This window comes from Cyphellophora europaea (genome assembly GCF_000365145.1).
Source record: "Cyphellophora europaea CBS 101466 unplaced genomic scaffold supercont1.2, whole genome shotgun sequence".
NCBI lineage: Eukaryota > Fungi > Ascomycota > Eurotiomycetes > Chaetothyriales > Cyphellophoraceae > Cyphellophora > Cyphellophora europaea.
The window spans coordinates 1097723-1111205 of NW_008481808.1; the positions used below are offsets into that span (position 1 = coordinate 1097723).

General features: G+C 55.5%; 4 protein-coding genes across 4 annotated transcripts; 1 reads left to right on the forward strand and 3 right to left on the reverse strand.

Annotated features, from left to right (window-relative positions):
- Positions 1-334: 334 nt before the first annotated feature.
- Positions 335-2029, reverse strand: HMPREF1541_01908 (uncharacterized protein; the record flags this gene model as incomplete). The annotated part of the gene is made up of 1 exon (XM_008716264.1): positions 335-2029. The coding sequence occupies one exon, from the start codon at positions 2027-2029 to the stop codon at positions 335-337; it is 1695 nt and encodes a 564-aa protein (XP_008714486.1).
- Positions 2030-3416: 1387 nt separating this feature from the next.
- HMPREF1541_01909 (uncharacterized protein) lies at positions 3417-7840 on the reverse strand (the record flags this gene model as incomplete). Its single annotated transcript, XM_008716265.1, has 3 exons — positions 3417-3556; positions 3601-7762; positions 7808-7840. 3 exons carry the CDS (start codon positions 7838-7840, stop codon positions 3417-3419), a joined length of 4335 nt encoding a protein of 1444 aa, XP_008714487.1.
- Positions 7841-8874: 1034 nt separating this feature from the next.
- HMPREF1541_01910 (uncharacterized protein) lies at positions 8875-9724 on the reverse strand (the record flags this gene model as incomplete). The annotated part of the gene is made up of 2 exons (XM_008716266.1): positions 8875-9479; positions 9529-9724. The coding sequence occupies 2 exons, from the start codon at positions 9722-9724 to the stop codon at positions 8875-8877; spliced, it is 801 nt and encodes a 266-aa protein (XP_008714488.1).
- A 1692-nt stretch (positions 9725-11416) lies between these two features.
- Positions 11417-12493, forward strand: HMPREF1541_01911 (uncharacterized protein; the record flags this gene model as incomplete). Its single annotated transcript, XM_008716267.1, has 1 exon — positions 11417-12493. One exon carries the CDS (start codon positions 11417-11419, stop codon positions 12491-12493), a length of 1077 nt encoding a protein of 358 aa, XP_008714489.1.
- Positions 12494-13483: the final 990 nt, after the last annotated feature.

The following is a 13483-nucleotide window of genomic DNA, read 5'->3' on the forward strand; positions in this document are numbered from 1 at the left end:
TCCACGGTACCCCAGCATTGAGACTTGGTTTGGCTATTATAAACCCCCCTGGGGTCCTGCCTGAACAAGACTCGATCAAATGCATGGCAGCAGCCTCGATCGCAGCAGCAGCAACTGATCCACGCATGTTCAAGCTGGGATGAAGAAAAAGCTAAACGTGCTTGCTCTACACAACTGGAAGGAAAACGAAAAGAATGGTGGTTTGGCAGGCCACGCACGCACCCTTTAGGACGAATGATGGAGAGAACTGCGAGGATGCCGACATTCTATCGACCATACCCAGCTCCCCATCGACTCTAACTCTGTATTTTCCCCCAGAGCGGCAGCACCGATGCTATTCCCCCTCGGCAGTCTCCAACCTACAGAAGCAAGACGCCTTAATCGGCTCATCCGCCACCGCCTGCTTCTCGCGCAATTTCCCCGCGATCACCTCCGCCTCCTCCGCCCTCCCCAACGTGTCAAGACACTCGTGGTACCCGTGCAGCGACCACAAGTTGTCGGGATGCTGCAGGGCGCGCGGCAGCGTGTCATCGTAGCCCAGGTCGGCCTTGTAGACCTCAGCCGCGTCCTCAACGTGGCCCTGTTCGAGGAGCAGGGCGCCGTATGCGTGTCGGGTCGGCTGCATCCAGCCCCAGGGCTCGTCGTAGGGCAAGGTGTCGTCGATGTGGATGGCGTCGCGGAGGTGCTGGTAGGCGGCGGCGATGTTGCCCTTGCGGTACTCCAGCTCGCCGTCGAGCATGCGCGCGGCGATCTGGTTGATGTCGGCGCACGAGTTGTTGAAGAGCATGCGCGACTCGGGCATGCGCTCGGACGCGGCCTGGAACGCGGCGCGCGCAGCCTCGGCTTCCTCGATGCGGCCGAGGGCTGAGTACGCGACGCCTCGGGCGTAGTGTGCTATGACTGTTGTGGCGGCGTAGAGTCCTTGGTCGTGAGGGAGCGGGTGGTCGAGGATCTCTTGCCATTTGCCGAAACGGATGTAGACGTGGTAGCGGAAGCTCATGGCTACTTCGACCCAGTCTGCCATTGGAGGTGTTTCAATGCGCAGGAGCTCTTCGGGGAGGGACTGTTCCATGTTCTCGCACGCCGTGATTGCCGCTGTGTACTTTCCGCTGAACATGGAGGCATAAATCAAGAAGTGGTAGTCGTGCGATCGATAGAGCGAGTAGAAGTTGTTGGTCCCCGCGTACTGGATGTACTTGTCGTCCGCCTCAAGCGCCTTGGCGTTCCATGTGACGGCGCTCGCGTAGTCTCCGCACAGGAGATCCAAATGCGTGGTCATATGTTGGAGGTGTCCAGCATCAGGCAAGAGGCCGCGCAGTCGATTACCCAACGGCAACGCCTCCTCGGGTTTCAAAGACATTTCCATCAAGTGGATGTACAGATGTAGCAGGCCGCCATGCTGGTGCCCACCAGGTAGAGTGAGGGCCTTATCCAGGACTTTCTTGGCCTCGAGCGTCCGAGCGCCTTCCGGCACCTCGCCAGTCCGGATGTCCCAGAGAGCCCACGGAGTCAGATTCATGAGCGCGTCGGCGTAGAGGAATGCGACATCTAGGTCTTCGCTGTGGGCCGCGTAGCACTTGCCCATCGCATCAGCGTAGTCGGCAGTCCAGATTGCGCAATCGCTCGGCGGTTTATCCGCCTGATAACGATACTGAATGGCATCGATGATGGCTCTCTCAACTGGTGTAGCATTGGCACCGGTCTTAATCGCCCGAAGGACTTCGGACCGCGTCTTCTCGACCGTCTGCTGAAGCTCTTCGGTTCCAAAGAACGACCACGGCTTGTTGTAGTTGGGGCCGAGGGCATAAGCGACGCCCCAGTGGGCCAGTGCGAAACCGGGGTCGTGGGCAATCGCTGTCTCGAAGCATTCAGCTGCAGCTTCGTGATTGAAGCCGAAAAGCCAACGGAAGCCGCGGTCGAACCATGTCTTTGCTTCTGAGCTGTTGGTAGTTGCGGCGCGTTCGTATTCGCCGAGGTCGTAATACGACCCGTCTGTGGGCGCGTGCTGCGGGTGCTTGACCGTAGCCATCATGTACGCCACTCCCGGCCGCTCGAATTGATAGAAGAGCTTGTATCAATGGCAACAGGTGCGCCCAACTTCCCCCAAGATCGAAAATGACGATCCAAGGGGCGCGAGCGGTAGGGCAATATAAGCAGGATAAAGGTCAGGCTTGGCGAACGTTGGTTACCACATACTCCCCAACGTTCGCAAACAGCGAGATGCGCCTTCGTGGTATGACCTTAGCCCAGATGCGAGAAGTCGAATGATTGCGTCAGCTGCGCAGCCCTTTGAAAAACATCGAAGCAATGCACGAGTTCTTATACTGCCAAGTAGAAGGGGGAATGGGGGCCTAATTCCGATGTGTGCCCGACGGCACCAGGCTTGCCTTTCACGTCGAGCCGCAATATATGTGGACGCCCAAACGAGAGTCCGGCTTGTACAGATAGATGGCTACGCGATCCGAGCATAGAAGACTACAGCTTTCTACAGTCCTAGGGATGAAGAGAGAAGAGCGACATGAGGTGCAGGTACGAAGCTGTGCTGAGCCGATCGACGCGTCGGCTCTCAACGCTAACCCCATCTTCGAGGTACTAGTATCGCATAGTATTGCAAGTATTGTTGTACCACCACTTCTTTATCATATTCTGCGTTGCTGAGGCACCTAATTAAATATCTACTGTGTAATCAAGCCGACCCAGGATGACTCGGCAAGTCTTCCATCCTCTGCGAATGAACCAGCCGTTATCATCTGAACGCCACAGCCCTTTGCTCCAATCGACAAAATACAATCTGCATACGATAACTCTTACTTTACGCGTCTCGCAGCTCGCATGTCACATTCGCAAGCTGACTCGATGGACGCCGGGCCCATCGCAATGGGACTCGCTACCTTTTGTGCCATATTCTGATGTCTTCGCGCCGTCAAGCGGCACCGAACGCAGGCATCGGCAACATCTTCAGTTCTCTTAGACCGTTCGATGCTGCCGCTGCCGACATCGGGGCCGACATCCTCGGCTCACCGTGAGCCTGCATTATCAGCTCATTGTGTCGCTGCATCTGAGCCAATAGCAAGCTCTCGCGGTCCGCCATCAGCTGTGTCGGTTGTGATGAGACGGTCCCGCTCCTAGGAATCGATCTGGTAGTCAATCCATGGGGTGGGGTGGACGGTGTTGATGTCTTCCTTCGCATGAGCAAAGGTGGAGATGTGGCCCTAGATGGGCTTGAGACCATGGACGGACCAGGTCCCTGCGTCTGGCGCTGGTTGAGCCTGGAAGCCGACTGGGAACGGGAACGGGAGGCGGTCTCGGTCCTGCTAGCCAGCTCCAGTGGCAGCGGCATGCCGTGAGACGCAACGGACGCTTGTGGAGGAACGCGTGATTGCATTGCCAAATGTCCGTTGCTATGGATGCTGTCTCTAGGATTTGATGGCAACCCCGTCGCACTTGTCATGGAACCATTCGTAGGTCGACGCCGTATCAGCTGGGACCGCTGCCCGATCGAGGGATCCCTGGTTCGAGAGCTCGAGCGCGATGAAAAAGCTGGAGACATCGAAGCCTGGCGCCTAGAATGTGGTGCCTGTGCTGGGGCGGATGTCTCACCTCGACCGTACGCAGCCATGATGTGTTCGAAGCTCAGATCTGAGGGAAGTTGGCTCAGGCGCTTAATGGCTTGCACATTGGACTGCATAAAAGTCGACATCGACTTGAGCGCATTGATGGACTCGTGGACTTCAAAAGACGATGGCGCTTTTGTGCTTTGAATAGCCCGTGCAGTATGCGCGTCAGCTAACCGCTGCGGCGCGGCATTTGCAATCGGCTGGGGGCTGGCCGAAGGCTTCGTTGTGTCGACTGCTTGCTGCGCTTGCGAAACCACCTGTGAAAACATAATGTCCTGGTCTGTATGTCTTGCGGCTCGGAAGGGTTTCGATGCCGTGGTAGATCTGCTGAACTCCGTGTTCCGAGCAAGAATGAAGAGTGAACCATCGCGTATCTTTCTCTTAAGCATGTTCCATCGGGTTCTTGCTGGATTCTTCTCAATTCCCGGTTGGTATATGGATTCTCTAGACAGCCGGGAGTAGAAAGTCTCCAGACGCTGCGCAACTCTCTCCAAGACCGAGAGGAGATATCCGCTCAAAGCCACCAGTCGATGCTTGTCATTGGGTGAGTCCATCGACTCTACAACGTCGAAACTGTCCATGCCTTGGCACAGATCTTCTCGAATTTCTTCCAGAAACTGCACGTCTAGTTCGGTAACCGCTTGCGCGTATCGAAGTACACCAGCCTCGTGAAAACGGGCATTATTACTGTTGCATACGAATTCGCCAATCTGAGCAATCTCGTTCGATGCAGTAGCCGACAAAGATGAAGCCTGCGCTCTCGTGATCATGCCAATGACGTCGGGAACTCGTGTGTCGGGCGCTCCAGAGTTGACGAGGGCAAATGTGAGTTTAAGGTGTAGCTCTTGCAGCTTAGTTCCAAACAGTGTCGAGAACCCATTCTGCATCAAGCGCGACTGGAATTGGTAAAGCTTCCTGACTCCAGCCATATTGAGAAGCCCACCTTGAAACCATGTCTCGGCACTGCTCATGATGTTGTTGACCTCAAAGAAGAGGGTCGTCAGGCTCTCCACACAGTTGCGCAGATACTTGTGCCATAGATCGTACAGAGTGCCTATCTCACTTGATCGGAAGGCAGGCTTCGGTGCGAGGTGCCCGACAAAGTACTTGGAGAGTAGACTCATCACTTCTGGGTTGCTGGTGTGCGCTAGATCATCGAACGTTTTCGAGGCGTCTAGCCCGGCGCTGGCTTGCGCAATCAGTGTACCTCCAGGGTGCATCGGTAAGAAATCCGTGATGTCGTAGACGGACCCATGTACACCGATCCACATCCGGGAGCCAGGTCGGTGACCGGTGTTCAAAGATAGCTTCGAAAGCGGGATTTGTGGCATCGAGTAGCTGACAGGCTTGGGTGACATGAATATATCCAGCATAAAACGTCTTTCCGCGAAAGCCTTTGCCAGAAGTGTGTCAGCAGATTCCTTCGTCGAGGTCCAGTTGTGATAGATCGCCTGGCGGATACCATCCATAATGGTGTCGTACATGGCCAAGGAGCCGCAAATGTACAGATGGCCACCAAGTCCACCTTGACTCTTCGAAATGACCATGTCACATACAGTCTTCCCTTGCTCGATGATAAGTGCATCAAGGTATCTTGGGTTCATTGGCTTTTCCAGAAGATCACGACTTGCGGGGTCAAACACCAAGCCATTTGTGTCTCTCGAGAACGCAGTGTGCAGTTCAAGAGCGCCATTTTGAACATAGCCTCTGAGTTCGTTCTCATACGAGAATTTCTGGCGTGACTGGACACCCAGAAACAGAAGATTCCTCCCTACGCTAGACTGAACCCGAGCTTGCCAGAAGGATCGGAATGGCGCGATCCCGGATCCACCAGCGAACATAGCGACAGGTCCAGTCATTGTGACAGGAAGTTGGAAGTTGAGCGGACGCGATATCCCTATCAGATACTGCTCCTCATCGCTCATGTCATCGGCCACACAAGGATCTGGATTGAGACAACCACTACTGACGCCGTAGCGGACGGTGGAATCCTGGCCGGCATCCAACACTGAGGCCAGTTTGTACTCGTTGCGAGCGACAGTGAGATCGATTGTGCCAGGCAGCATCTCATTCGAGAAGTTGGAGATGCTGTACGTTCGCGGTGTCTCCACTGGAATGAGTCTAGGTAACCAAGATAGGTCTGAGAGATCAAAAGCCTGATCCCAAATGGTGGGACTTGCTTCTGCGACAGCCAATTGAAGCAAGTCGCCCAGGGTACCCTGTACGGGCCACATCTCAGATCCCAGGACTCTGAGTACTGTCGAGGAGGACGCTCGCAAAGTCATATGGAACATCATGACAATATCTTTGCTGAGTGGGGCAATCTTGCCACGTCGAAGTATGTCCTGGACTGTCAAGAAAGGCTCAGCGGCAGACCTGGAAATGGCTTTAATGTGTCGGGCAAACCTTGACCACTCTGGAGATTGTGAAAGTGGAACAGGCGTTTGCATAAGGTCATCCAGGCCGAGAGCTGCACTAATCTTGTTGACTTCCGACCAACTGTTCAGCGGCATAAAGGCAAGTCGATCGCCGGGTTGGCATGTGATTCCACTGTCTTCGAGGCCGAATGTGACCATCCCGGTCGAACGAGAGGGATCAGAATCAACGTAGGAACGCGACAAGATTCTGGCTTTGAATCTGCACTCATCAAACGAGCCTCTGAGTTGATGAGGCTGCAGCGTCACTTTGCCCCTGAATGGCTCCATACGCTCTCGCATCGATTCCGAGAGAGTTTTGTGGACTTCTTCCCAAGGCCGTCCAGCGTTGTCCGATGAGCCAGCATTGCCGTTGGTCTCGCTTCGACCAGTCTTTGCAACGACTTCCAGAAAGCCATACACCTTATATCGATGCGTACCCATCCAGCCACGCTCGCCGAGATACGACTCTACCAAGCCTTCCCAAACACCCATAAGCCGTGGGTCATTGGACTCCTTGACGAAAGTGGCAACCTGATAGTGGTATTCAACAGCAGCGATAAACGCCCTGATATTCATTGGCAACCAGGCTCGTAGATGGAGAGCTTCCTTCCCAAGGAAGGTATCATATTTCGTTCTTCCCATAAAAGCATCCATCAGGAGGAAGACCGGCAGGGCAAGTCCAGAGAGCGCAGGAACTCGTGGTGACAGGGGAGCGCTGAACTTGGCGTACCGCTGGCCCCATTCCACAGGGTTCGCAAAATTTTCTCCGGCATTGTTGTTGACAGAGATCTTCTGGAAAACGTGGACGAACTGGTCCACTATCCTCTTCATATTGATTAGCTCGCGAAGGAGGCCATCCTTTTTCCTGAGCATGACTTGCTCCTGGCACCTGGCAATGACCTCGACGCCATCAACGAAGCAGCCATGAGTCTCCGCCATGCATAGAAGAAACATAGCTTCACCACGGTCATTGAAGACTGGCCACCGAAGGTCCATATTCTCGCAACGGGCGACGTAGGGGTGAATGCTGGTCGGATCTCGTAATTTATAGTTGTACACGGAGACGTCGTATTGTGTCAAGTGAGGAAGCACTCGTCCCATTCGGGTGCATATTTGTCGAAGCGGTATGGCAATATTGCGTGGAATTCCTTTAGTCTCCTGCTCCTCGTCATCTGCTTCACCTGAGATGTTCCGGAATGTGCCAGGCGGGGCCGTGACGCTGATGCCCTCGTGGCCGTCGTTGACTTCTTCGTACCTCCAAACGCTGGCTAGTATACCGAGACAGACTGTAGCAGCCCAGAGCGCAGTATCGGGGATGACGTCTTCTGTGCCGTAAACCAGGGGTATGGCCAAGATGCTTTCTCTCATTTTTCCGCGGGCGACGACAGCAGGCATTCTCTCGCAGAGGTCAGACCATACTCTGCCAGCCGACATGGCAAGCGCCACCGGCGCGGCGGACGGATCGGGTGGACAGAAGCCATGAGTACTTGACAGGTAGCCGTCTCTCCATCCTGTTCTGGGGCCGAGCTCTTCTGCTCGCCTCAACACCTGGCGGGCAGGCGCTCCGAGGGCTGTTGCAAGTACGTCAGTATCGGCAGGATTGAGGCCATCAGCGTTGACTAGGCCGTTGGTGACGGATCGAGATGGAGCTTCCGGTAGGAGAATCTCGGTGACTGTCTTCCTCTCTTGGTTGATCAAGTCGTCAACCGACCGTTGGTCGAGTCGAGTCTGCTGATATTAGCTGTGACACCAAGCTGCTGTGCTTAGACTCACTCCCTGAGGGGTATACTGGGTATTTCTTGTCATCTGATATCCAATAAAGGCACAGCCTCGAGGGCCTGATGACTGACCAGCTGCAGCTGCAGCACCGGGGCAGGCTGTTCCCGAGCGCCCGCTTATCGGACACGACCGTTCGGATAATGCCATCTCTGACTTCAAACTCTGGACGAAATACCGGGACCGGAAAGAACGCCCTAGAAAAGTCAAAGGAAATAGTGACCAGCACTTTGCAATACTCGAGTCCAGCTCAGCGTATTACGTGAAGACAAACAGCAGTGCCTTGGGCAGGTCTCAATCTAATATGGAGGTTGTCAGTACCAGAGCTTATACGGGTCAAAGTCACCTTGGCAATGAGGGAGGGTTGAGGTGGAGCCATTGCTGTCGATCTGGAATAATCCATTAGGCTGATCACCCGCGAATGGTTACGTAAAGTGATACGCTGCTCAGGCCCCGGGCGCAACGGGAATGCTAGCCGTTGGGCAGAGAATGGCAAGCGACCATGGTGAGGTAGTGGTTTTCTGCGACCGCCAAAACGCAAGCTTGTTGCCAAGTCGCCAGAGCCGGCGGCAAGCTGCCTGACTCTCGGTAAGCGGAAACGATTGTCACGACTATGCAAGTCGTGGCCATGGTGCAAATTTCATTTGGAAGGAGGATGTAGGCCGTGGAAGACGTAGACGCGGAGCACCCTTCGCCAAGATGAACCTGACGAGCAGGACGTTTGAGAGCGTTTCATCCATGCAGCATCGAAGACTTGGCTTCAGCATCAATAGCTCGTGATGCGAATCGAACGACAGTGAGCTGACCCCGGGGAAGCTTGTGTTTAGGCTATTCGTAGGAATTCATGTGTGCAGGGGGTCATGATCACAGATATAGATTCACGATTCGAGGGCTTGTGGTAGGGTAGCAGAGCTAGCTGCTTGAGGTTAGTTCAATCCTTCCGGGCGGTTCGAGCTAACGCCAGCGCGAACCCTCTACTCGCATGTAGAGGTCGACAGGGAAGGCATTAACGTGTGACTGTCTATCCTATCCTCAGCCTGTTTGGCGAATTCAGATATACAGTCTCAGTCTAGCTGGATAGAACCCTTGCCTTTCCAGAACAGCCACGCTCCCGCAAGCAGAAGTTTGACAATGGTGGTGATCCACAACGCATCCGCTATGCTCCCCTCCCTGGTTAAAATGCCCCCAACAACCGCACCCAGTAGCAACGCCACGGCCGACAGTGCGCGACGATTTCGCTTCGAGTTCTCCTTCAGTGGCGATGTCAGCAGGTAGGGATCGATAAAGAGATCGCAGTATGTGCTAGTCAGCACAACCGTGGGTAGCTCGTTGTACGCCAGTACGCGGCTCATGGTGATCTGTCCCGCCGATTGAAACGACAGCATGCCCAATGGCAGCAAAACGATACAGTTGTGAGGCAGCAGGTTACCGGCGCCCTTTGGAACAACATCGGTCACGACCAGCAGGCCGGCAGCGAGGCAGAACAGAGCCTGCACGAGGAACGAAACGCACATGGTGCCCCGCCTGAGGGGGCCGGCGAGGCGACATAACCGGCTGAAGACGTAGTTGCCTAGACAAAAGCTCAGGATCGCGGTGCCGGACTTGGCCCAGCGGTAGGGTTGGCTGAGGGGCTGGCCAGAGGCGCCAAGCCCAACGTATACCGTGTTTCCTGGAAGAGAATCAGCTGGGGCCAGATCAACAGAACAAGGTAAACATACCTGTCTGCATGCTTACGAAACAGCTCCAGACGTTAAAAACGGCGCTATCGACAATGCCGGAAATGAGGCAGAGAATGATGAGAATCAGGTCAGCCCAGGACTCGTCGACATCTTGAGCTAGGTGCTGCCGCCAGCGGGTGAGGCGAGTCTTCTTCGTACTGACTCGGCCCTCCAACAGGCCGTTTGACCCGTCCATGGTTGTCGGACTTAGGTCGAGGCACGTGCCTGATTTCTAGTATAGAAAGCTGGATCCTGTTACGCAGCGTGTACCTGGGCCAAGCTGAGGTGGTCGTGGAATTAGCTTGGGCACCTTGTTGATCAATTGTCTTCGTCGGCGGGCTCTTTGAGAATACAGCTGCTGTTGGAGCAGTAATGACGAATGAGGCAACAACAGCGATATCAAGCAAGAGAAACAGCAGCCAGATGAGGAAACGGCAAGGCATAATACGAGGAGCTTGCAGCTTGCAGCTTCAAGCCAAGCATCATCGATGACGTATTCGAAGTCTGTCTTTACGGACACCATCAGGCCAAGTTGTATGCAGACCGGACATGGATATGCTGTTGTGCCTGAGATCATGGCCGTGACGCAAAACGAAGGGCAGCATCACTGCACTATGGTGACGTGCAGGCATCGAAAATATACACGTTCGAAATGGACGATCGATGACTTGCAAGAGTACGCTCATTATGCGCGACTCAATGGTTGCCTTGCATATAGTTATGCATTGGCGGTCCCAGCGTCTCCAGTTGGCTCTCTTGAAGCCTGAAGAATTCGAGATCAGGCAGAACGAGACGCCTTGCCGCTGCAGCCGACTCGACCCCTTTTAAGGCAGAGTTGCCAGCTTGCCTCGGCGTCCCTCCAAGCCAAGATGATCACCCGCTAATGCAGAATTACCCCTGACTTGTCCGGGCGTCCAAGGCTGAGCTCTACACAATACGCTGTACTACTCCGTACCGTCCACCCAATCTATGCTACGCCCATCATAACATCCTTCGCACGCCCGCCCCTTAAGCGATACGCCTATGCCGTCATACCATCGCCTGACTCGCCATCCGGGCCATCCAAGGTCTCAACAGCCAAGGCCCTCATCCGCGACAAACCCGCGTTTCACCACTGCGTCGATCCCTCGTTCACGCCACCCAATCACCAATACCTTCCACGCCTGGCAAAGCGCCGCCGCCGCCCGTCCGCCGCCAAAACAACTCTCGGCTCTTTTCGTTGGCAGACGTCAATTGCAATCTCATCAGCGCCGCAAATCTGGAGCCGCCGTTTGGGACCGTGGGACGGAGTGTTACTCGATTCTCGAACTTGACCCGGATCTGTCGTGATGAGCAGCGTCTGCTGCGCTTCGGGGCATGAAGCCTGTTCTCTGGGCAGGGGCGCATCCCGCCGGTCCTTGCCCTTGCACCCGCTGACCCTCTCTGGCAGGCATATACTGGTCGCCGCAGTTGATGTCCATGCGGTCATGCTGTCGTAGTGGGTAGGCCGAGGCGTACCGGTGCTTCCACGGTGAGTGGCTATGTAATACTGGACTATCAAGTGGATACCCCTTGTTGCGTGTGCCCATTGCCTCGTGTTGCAAGAGGCTCATATAGGCCAGCTGATATCCCCCCCACAAACCTGCCAGGTTTATTCCGAGAGGGCCCGTTTCCTGCTTTCTCACGCCTGCAAAAACTGGCAGACACACGAACTTTCTGCCAGCTGCCTCTTCTTCTGTTCGATTCCCTTTGATACTGCGATCTAGTTCGCTGTTTTCGTGCAACCTATGCCTGAGGCGTAGCTCACACTCTTTTGCCCTTTACAACTCCACCTTTCACACGTCATTTAAGTGTCTATTTACTATTTCGTTTACATAGTACCAAACCAACACATTCAATTCGTTCAAACATGAGGCAAGCCCTCCTTCTAACACACTCGCTCCTCCTCGCCACCGCCGTGCGGGCCTTCCCCTTCCACCTCGAACATATTTTGCACGTCGAGGCCCGCCATGTCTCCGTGATCGAGAAGCGCGAGCCGCAAGGCCTCCTCGACAGCCTTGCCTCCATCGGCGACGAAATCTCGAGCGCGTTCAATCCGAACTCAGGTGCTACGACTGCTACACTGGGTACTGGCAGCATCGCCACCGCGTCTTCAAGTGATGATGATGACGATGACGATGACGACGACGAGACGACCACTTCCCGCGCAACCGCCACCCGAACCACCGCCAGCAGCAGCGCCTCGCGCACCACCTCCGCCTCCACACGTCGTACCACCTCGACCGAGGAATCCAGCACCACCGAGTCATCCACGAGTGAATCGTCCACAACGCCCAGCAGCACCAGCGAAACCACCGACTCCTCCACCACCAGCAGCACCACCACCTCTATCCCCGCCGAAACCGCGCGCGCAAGCGAAACACCCGCGGCCTCATCCTCGGGCTCCAGCTCTTCCGTGCCGCTCGCCGGCATCGTCATCGGCGCCGTTGGGGGTGCCCTCCTGCTAGGCCTGATCATCTTCGTGCTGCTGAAGTGGGGTCCGCTGGCCAAATGGCGCGAGAACCGCGCGTACGAGAAGATGATGGAGCGCACTTACCGGCCCGCGCTCGACGACAAGTCGGACGGCATGGGCGGCTTTGACTTTGGCGGTCCGGGTGGCGCCAGCCCCACGACTGCTGGCTTGGGGCTGGCTCCCGCGGGCGTCGCAACTGTCAGTGCGGGAGACCAGGTGCCCCCGAACGGCGGCTACAGGGGGATGCGGCCGGCGACCGCGGGGACTCCTGTGACTCCCATGACGAGTGCGGGGCCACAGAGAGCGTTCAGCTTCAGCGAGGTGGCGGGAGCGGAGCAGGAGAAGATTCGAAGGAAGCCTCTGCCGACGATTGGCACGGGAGGCGGTGTGCAGGCCAGTCCGATGGCGGCGGGGCTGGAGACGCCGACGGGGCCGGACAGGGCGGAGCCGTGGTTGCCTGGGGGTGCGAAGTAGTTGTGGCTTCTTGAAGAGGAGGATATTGTACAAATGAGAATGCTGTGGGGACGATTGAAGTCGATGTCGACGTCGATGCCGATCTGATGATTGTCATGAATACTAGTATGTGTAGCCCTGCCTCTGAGATTGCAGATGGCGGCGGCTGTCTATAGCTTTGGGTCACAACGAGGCATTGATTGCCAGTATTTGCTACTGATCCTCGGGTTCTGTGGCGTTGTTCATCGTTGTGTTGCTGTTGAGGATTAGTAGTCGTCAGCAGCGGAGCGCCGCACCAGTTGCCTCTGATAGGAATTGGTTTCAGTCGGAAACATCTAGAACTTTTGGACATTGGGGTTGACCCTGGAAGACTTCGTGTCGAATCGGCTAGGGCGAGGTGATGCCAGTGTGAGAGGCCGGACTGAGTAGCCGTCTGGTATGCTGTCAGATCTGGAGAAGACTCTCATGGGCCGATCAGCGGAGCACAACGCCACTGCCGATGGAACGGGTGCAGACATCTCAAAGCGCCCTACGGACAGGATACTCTCCCCCCTTGAAGGATCGCTCTTGATAGCAAATATCTCTCGTCGTATACACGAAGTTTCATTGGGCACTCTGAAGCAACTGGGGAGAATCCTTGAGGACAGTCTTCACCTTGCGTGCTGGTACGCGCAGTATGCTCACGACAACATTGCTTTGCAGGCATCGTCGGATGTACGGCATATTGTGCAAATGTATCAGAAGCATTCGGCACGCGGCAATCGTTTCCTGAGATCGGCAGAGACCCCCATGGCCGATCACTTCCGTGTAGCGTTTGTGGGCACACGACAGATTTCCCTTTGCAACTTTGGACCAGACGGCCAACGATGTATCGGCAGGTATTTTTGCAAAGAGACTGGTCCTGACCCTGACACACCTGTGTCAAGCTGCGACCCTGATGTTAAGCTCACCGGCTAAGCACGAAGCGATGGCTCGACCAACGGTGTTGCTGGCTCCGCATAATGGCACAAG